The sequence below is a fragment of the Cryptomeria japonica genome, chromosome 2 (assembly GCF_030272615.1).
Source record: "Cryptomeria japonica chromosome 2, Sugi_1.0, whole genome shotgun sequence".
NCBI classification, from domain to species: domain Eukaryota; kingdom Viridiplantae; phylum Streptophyta; class Pinopsida; order Cupressales; family Cupressaceae; genus Cryptomeria; species Cryptomeria japonica.
In genome coordinates, this window is record NC_081406.1 from 174,927,493 (window position 1) to 174,935,294 (window position 7,802).

Sequence of the window (7,802 nt, forward strand, 5' to 3'; positions counted from 1 at the left end):
AGCAGATTTTTATTTAAAGGCCTCCAACTTTATATCCCCATGTGATCTAAGAGGGAAAAATTGATTTGAGAATGCATTGAAATGGCTTTGGGGGAAACTTTGGAAGGAACAAAACTTATAGCTTGATAAGTGATAAAAAAAAATTGGCCTCAATTAAGGAAGTGAATAAATTTGTTTCTATATGTAGAGTTTGTCTGGTTTCTAAAGGAGGGCAATAAAACACAAGTTTATACAAACCTTTACCTATTCCAGATGGATTGTGAGTTGACATCTCTGTGGATTTTGTGTTGGGATTACCTTGTACTCAACAAGGAAACTATTCTATTTTTTTTAGTTGTGGACTAGTTTTCAAAGATGGCCCACTTCATTCCATCCAAGAAGACTACATATGAAAGTAATTTTACTCATTTGTTTTATAAAGAAATTGTTTGCCTTCATGGATTGCCCAAATTTATTACTAGTGATCGAGATACAAAGTTTTTTGAGACATTTTTGGAAGACCTCGTGGATAGATCTTGATAGGAAAATGTAGTATAGTTTAGCCTATGACCCTCAAATGGATGCACAAACCAAGGTGGTAAACAAGAGTTTGGGTAATTTTTTTTATGCTTAGTTGGTGAGAATCCAAGGTAGTGGGATTTGATTTTGACACATGTTGAGTTTGCTTTTTAACTCAAACATTAATAGGTCCATTGCTATGTCCCCATTCCAAGTTGTTTTAGCAAACAATCCTAAGGGAGTTGTTAATCTTATTGATCTTCGAAATGGGAAACGGGTTATTCAAGATGTTGAGGACTTTACAAGGTATATACAAGAAGTACAACAAGTGAGGCACAAGTTGCAACTAACCAATGAGCAATATAAAAAGAATGTTGATTTGCATCGAAAGGAGAAAGCGTATGAGGAGGGTGAGCAAGTCGTGGTGTATTCATGTAAATAAAGATTTCCTTAGGGCACATATAACAAATTGAAACTTAAAAAAGTGGGAACATGAAAAATACTAAATAAACTAAATGAGAATGCTCATTTGTTAGATTTGCCTAAAGATTTGGATATCAATCTTATTTTCAATGTTTCAAATCTTTACCCCTACCATGTTGGTCTTGAACAAGATCTTGATGAAAATGTGTTGAGAGACTTGACCGGTACATTGCCATGGAAGAAAAGAGAACAAAATGAAAAGATAGTGGATACTAAGATTGTTGCCACAAGAGCCAAGAATTATAAGATGTATTTGGTCAAATGGGTGGGTTTACCTGATTCCAACAACACATGGATCACTAAAGAAGATCTCATGAAATTTACAAAATTAGACTATTTTGATCTAGGAGATTTATATGCTTTCAAAGGTAGCGAATATAATGTAACCATTGATTAATGGATGAGTTCCCACTATTCATCAATCTTTCCTTTTTTAGTTGTTTCCTGCATTTTTTGTTTGTAACTATCAGATTTGGATAGTTTCTTTTTTTAGGCTTGTCTTTCCTTTTTGTGGTGTTTTTTGGTGGATTTTGGGGTAAGAGATGAAGTTTTCAATAGTTTTGGAGTGGATGGTGCTGTGTAGAAGTTTAGTATTGAAGATCTTTTTTCTGGAAATGAAAGAACGAATGATTATTTTGTCTTTGTTTTTTCTCTTATTTTGATTTATCCATTTCAATTCAATAAATTTGAGTTATGTTCCATTTAGTTATGATTATTGTTGTCTCATGTTAGTTAAAGAATCTATGAATGTTTTCTTTTAGAAACAAGATATTTTATGAATTTTAAAAACAAAAACCAACATTACTGAGAGATGTGATGAATGAAAGAATAGAAATACTTTTCACGCCACTATCATAAAAAGTAAAATCCAAACCACTGAACCTTACTCTCATTATCTACGAATCTTTATTATTAAAATTATTAATATAAAATAACTCTCATCTTAAAATAAAATAATTCTCATCTTAAAATCTAAAAATCTAAAAATATTAATTCTAAATAAATTTATTTGATTACAAAGAGACATTTAAGGTCCCTTAACATAAGTTACCATCTGATAACCCATCAAAGACAACCACCGTGTTCTAATGGCTTTGAAGTAGTCAACCTTCAAATATGAGGGAATATAAATTTGGCTGAACAGGGTTCTCCCCACGTAAGACACCCTCACAAGAAGAGGTGGAAAAAGCACCTTCAAATCTAGAAACCTCAAATCCAAATCTGATACTTCAGAGAGTTGTATTTTTCAACGTTATCCTTGAATTGCCTCATTTTTTAAATAGTCATTACTCCTCCAGATGAGTCATTCATCTATACAGGTCATAGCAAACTCCTTGACAAACCCCATGCCCTATGCTTCCCCCGACACTAACGTGGCGCTCCTTTACCCTTCCACATTTTATGAGTCATTCATCTATACAGGTCATAGCAAACTCCTTGACAAACACCAGCCCTATGCTTCCTCCGACACTAACGTGGCGCTCCTTTACCCTTCCACATTTTATCAATCTAGCAAAAGCTTTCTGTATTCAATATAAACCTATAAACAAGTTCAGTAAACCTCACAACTTCTACACTATAGCTCACTGTAACATTAATCCACATACAGGTTGCTTACCGATCGATTCAACAGTACCCACTAAAAGAAATTATCCACTCCCAATTGGGTTCTCTCTATTTTCTTCTACCACCAACTTCTCTACCATGGGTGGCAGTTCATCAGAAGGGCATGCTAATGTCCATGATTTTACGGTCAAGGTGCTTTCAGATCTCATCTTACGCCATTAAATTAAAAATTGTTATTATGTTTGGTGTAGTCTTGAGGTTGGAAATTGCATATGAAATTCATATCCTATGTCAGTGATGTTTAATTGCAGGACATCAGGGGCAATGATGTGGATCTCAGTATTTACAAGGGCAAAGCTCTACTTATTGTCAATGTTGCTTCTGAATGGTAATTTTTCCTTTTTAGTTTAAATTTATTATTAAATTCATCAATGGAGAGATTTTCATTTTAAATAAGTTGCGACTGGTAACCATTTGTGGGCATTTTGGGAGGTGGTTATGTGAGTGGTTGCAAACCCTCCATTCATATTTTGCCCTATTTTTAAATTATGGATGATTGACAGATTTTAATTTTTGTTTTGGCAGTGGATTAACTACCTCTAACTACAAGGAGATGAATGAATTGTATGCAAAGTACAAGGATCAAGGTGATTCTCCGTGAATATGCTTTAACATTTTTTCTGCATTAGCTAAATGGTTTTTGTGCACTTCTCAATGGGTGACAAACTTTGAGGCGATTATGTCATTAAATTTGAATACTGTTCAAGATGCTGTTGTGGGATACTCATTCTATAGGCTCAACTTTTTGCAGGCTTGGAAATATTAGCCTTCCCATGCAATCAGTTTGCAGGAGAGGAACCAGGTGACAATGAGCAGATTGCAGAAGTGGCATGTACTCGTTTTAAAGCAGAATTTCCAGTATTTGAGAAAGTAAGTAGATCACTCCTATTTTGTTATTTCCTGACTATTTTGTTTTGCTATTTATGTGAATTCATCTGTCATAAGAGAAACAATCTTGTAAATAAATAATAACTAGCTTATCTAGTATGTTTATTGGATTTTTCAGTATTTATATTGCAGTTCTGTAATGTAGGTTGAGGTCAATGGTGATAATGCAGCTCCTATTTATAAGTTCTTGAAATCAAGTAAAGGTGGCTTTTTGGGTGAGAAGATTAAGTGGAACTTCACCAAGTTTCTGGTGGACAAAGATGGAAATGTGGTTGATCGATATGCTCCAACCACATCTCCCCTGAACATTGAAGTACTTGAAAATTCCTCTTTTGTAGTTTCATGCCTTAACTAGATACTTTCTTTGATGATTTATCGTTTGGTCTTTCTGCTGCATGTCAATCACTGTAACACCAAGAGCCTGTTTTTGAATAACAAATGTATGATCTGGTAATAAGATAATCAATAATAGTTGGCTTTATGTTTGCAGAAACATATCAAGAAGCTCCTAGGAACTGCGTGATTCTTCAGAATAAAAAACAGTACCGCACTTCTACAGTGCCCACATAGTGCTAAGGAATAAGATGCAGAAATCCATTAAGATGTTGTTTATTTACAGAACAGGACTAAGTTGTAATTGCTTAAAATTCCACTTTTTGTTGTGGTGCTATGAATCTCGTTTCTTTCACATGTTTGAACTACACCATAAATAAGTATTGTATTCCAAATCCCATCATATATTTTCTCAGCATAAGAGTAATTTAATTTCTTAAGGATCACATGCAATTTGTTTAGTTAGTTTTCTTTAATGGAAAAAGATGTTTACACTTAACATGTTTTTCCTACTTGAATAATTTGCAAGCTACATGGATTATTCTCAGCAAGGTGTGTACTTATCAGTTTTTTTGTCGAACAGGACATAATGCCCTAGTTTTCTTTTTTATGTGAAAGTAGCCTTGTAATCTGCAATCAATTTTGTTTACTCCTTATGGAAATAATTATGTTTAGGGAGCTTCGTAGGGTTTTAAACCTAACTACTTCCATTTTCCTCAGATTCCCAGATATTTATTCTTAAATCTTTATCAGCTTCAAAGTAGTTTATCATTGATTCTTTGTTTAAGATGCCCATTAAGGCAAGTAAATTATTCAAGATCTCCCTCCATGTCCTCCAAAATATCTCTTCAACATATCTCCTTAAAGCAAACGTCAATTTTTAAAGTATTTAAATGTCAATTTTTAATCTTTTGGCTTTCTATTTTCATAGCATTTTTCAAGGTTAGAGTCAAGAATTAAGGGGCATCTATTTTTATCTCCCTCCCTGTCTTCCAACATATCTTTTTAAAGAATATGACAGCTATGACTTTCTATTTTCATAGTATATTTCAAGGTTAGAGTGACAGCTATGACTTTCTATTTTCATAGTATATTTCAAGGTTAGAGTCAAGGATTAAGGGGCATCTATTTCTTACCTCAATCTTTATGGTGTTGGAATCCTTATGGTGTTGGAATCCTTATGGTGTTGGGGTCTTGCATTCGATTTCAGAACTTTTCAATTTTATCAAAAAGATCCAAAACTAAAGACCCATTGACACTTTGCATCCATTTCCTACCTCAATCCTTATGATGTTTGGTAAAGACCCATTGACACTTTGCATCCATTTCCTACCTCAATCCTTATGGAATTTGGGGTCTTGCACTTGATTTCAGAACTTTTCAATTTCATAAAAAAGACCAAAGAACAAAGACCCATTGACACTTTACAATATTGAAGAAATATATATATCTTTAATATTAAAGAGGCTTTATTAAAAAGATTTTGACTTTCTACTTTTCAAAGTAATATTGTCTAACTAATTAGAAATAGTTATAAATAAAATAGATTAACTTTACATTAATTATATTATGTAGCCTTAGGCGTGCCTATATTGTCTTTTCTAGACTTATACATTTCTTTTGAAGGTAATTCAATAATCATAGTGAAAAAATCTCGTATTTTGGACTCACAAAGTTGTTTAGCTCTCTAAAAACACCTAATGTGTGTGATTAGTTTGATTGGTAGGGTTCAAATTTTATTGACCTGGACTCACAAAGTTGTTTAGCTCTCTAAAAACACCTAATGTGTGTGATTAGTTTGATTGGTAGGGTTCAAATTTTATTGACCTATATATCATCTAATGTGGCATTACTCCTCATTCTTATAGTTTAGGCTCTTACAATTCTTCATGAAGATATGTTTGTTGATCAATAAAATTGTATGTAACTATAGTATTGAGGACACCACAAAGCTTGCTATATTATTGAATTTGATAATAGCAATATAAATATGGTTGTGCTAAGTTAATCTATTTAACTTATTTAACAAAGGTTGATAAAAATAATTTTGCCTATAATTTAGATGAATTATTATATGAATTCCTTGTCAGAAGTTCATATTTATTATTTTAGATTTAACTATTTAGGAAACAAATGTATGCAAGAATAAGAAAAGAATGTACGAGAAATATGTTAAATTCGAAAAGCTAAAATAAAAGATGATGGTTGAAAAGGGAAAAAAGCTCAAAAAACAAAAAGGAGAAAAGTTAGTATCAAATAGAGTTGAGGAAACAAATGTATGCAAGAATAAGAAAAGAATGTACGAGAAATATGTTAAATTCGAAAAGCTAAAATAAAAGATGATGGTTGAAAAAGGAAAAAAGCTCAAAAAACAAAAAGGAGAAAAGTTAGTATCAAATAGAGTTGAGCTTTAATTCTTGTTGAATACTTAATATATTTAACATTCTTACATCACTACTTACAGTTACACACAAAGCACAATGCTCTCAAACAAGTGAGAAGCAAAAGAATCATTGTAGTTACAAGACATAAATTACCATGAACCAAATACTGCTCTCAAACAAGTGAGAAGCAAAAGAATCATTGTAGCTACAAGACATAAATTACCATGAACCAAATGTGTATTTATGACTACATGAAGGTGGTAATGGCATCCACCTCAAACCAACAAGATGATGAGGGTATGATGTACAATGATTCATAAAAAATATGACAATAATTTAAATATTTATTCAAGATAAACACATCATGCATGACCAACAAACATGGAAAGCCTCACATATCGCATATGTGGGATAGGTTTGTGAGCTAACCTCTTAAGATTACAAGCTCAATTTATTACCTATTCTGCCTAAGCCTTATTTCTACCAAAGAGAAGGCGTTCTTACATATTCTACCTAAACCTAATTTCTACTAGGGAGAAGGTAGAGAGAGACAAGAAAATAAACAAAAAATTAAAAAAAGTTTTATGCCTACAAGGTTTTTCTTTATAACTAAAACTATAGAAACAAGTATCTTTCTTAAAAGAATCTCAACATACCAAAAGATTCAATATTTTCATTTTATTGCTATGTTATAGGAAAAATTATGATAAAATATTGGAAACCTAAAAAATAGAGAAAAATTCAAAAACAAGAAATAATTTGTCTTTTTCACATTTGAGGTCATTTTGATTGCATGGAATGGGAATGAAAGTAAATGATGTATGCCATGAATTTTGAGATTGGTGATTACAAATATTGTAATATAAATCTTTTTAACAATGTTAGTAAATAACTCTATTAAAATGGTATTAAACCCTTCACACAATAAAACACAACTAAAAAAATAAATAAGTAATGTTAACTCTACCAATCTCCTTAAATGTCAAGTGCCTACAATTGATAAAAATAACATCACTAACCTCCTCAAATACCTCTTAATTATACAATAGTGACAAAAATTATGCCTTGTATTTCGCAATAACAATGTCTTGTCCTAACAACAATATTTCATATTTAATCGTTATCACCAATATTTCATATAATTTTGACAAACAGTATTGATTAGTTTTAAAGATGCTATTGGAGACCATATTGATGAAGAATGGTATAGATCACAATAATAGCACAATGCTACTGATAAATTATTAGAAGAAGATTATTAATCATAGAACAATATTTATGTCAAAAGACAATAGTGATAGAAGCAATATTGTTGTGGCACTTATTTTTCCTACACTTGCTTGCTTTTATCAAGCAACTTTAAGGTGGAGGAGCAAGGGAGTTTGCATTGATTAGACCAATCAAATAATTTATGCATTCTTTGAGCTCACGTACTTAATATATGATCTCTACCTTAGTTTTTACATCTTTGCCCATTCCATTCAACCTGGTAGTTATTGAATCATTAAGGGGATACCTCTCTTCTTCTTTACTCAAGTGACCTAGATTAACAATTTGTACTTGATAATCTTGATCTTGCATGCTCCCTTT

The 7,802-nt window shown here is 32.0% G+C and overlaps 1 protein-coding gene across 1 annotated transcript; it reads left to right on the forward strand.

The window, feature by feature from the left end:
- The first annotated feature begins 2,317 nt into the window (after positions 1 to 2,317).
- Positions 2,318 to 4,274, forward strand: LOC131049972 (probable phospholipid hydroperoxide glutathione peroxidase). The gene is made up of 6 exons (XM_057984089.2): positions 2,318 to 2,739; positions 2,859 to 2,935; positions 3,133 to 3,194; positions 3,359 to 3,477; positions 3,641 to 3,808; positions 3,986 to 4,274. The coding sequence occupies exons 1-6, from the start codon at positions 2,335 to 2,337 to the stop codon at positions 4,016 to 4,018; spliced, it is 864 nt and encodes a 287-aa protein (XP_057840072.1). The 5' UTR covers positions 2,318 to 2,334; the 3' UTR covers positions 4,019 to 4,274.
- Positions 4,275 to 7,802: the final 3,528 nt, after the last annotated feature.

Excerpts from the sequence above, each read along its gene's own strand:
- LOC131049972 (XM_057984089.2), top strand. The coding sequence starts at position 2,335 with ATGCTTCCCCCGACACTAACGTGGCGCTCCTTTACCCTTCCACATTTT. Across the intron at positions 2,936-3,132 it reads GTCAATGTTGCTTCTGAATG|TGGATTAACTACCTCTAACT; the intron begins GTAATTTTTCCT and ends TTGTTTTGGCAG. Across the intron at positions 3,809-3,985 it reads CATCTCCCCTGAACATTGAA|AAACATATCAAGAAGCTCCT; the intron begins GTACTTGAAAAT and ends TTATGTTTGCAG.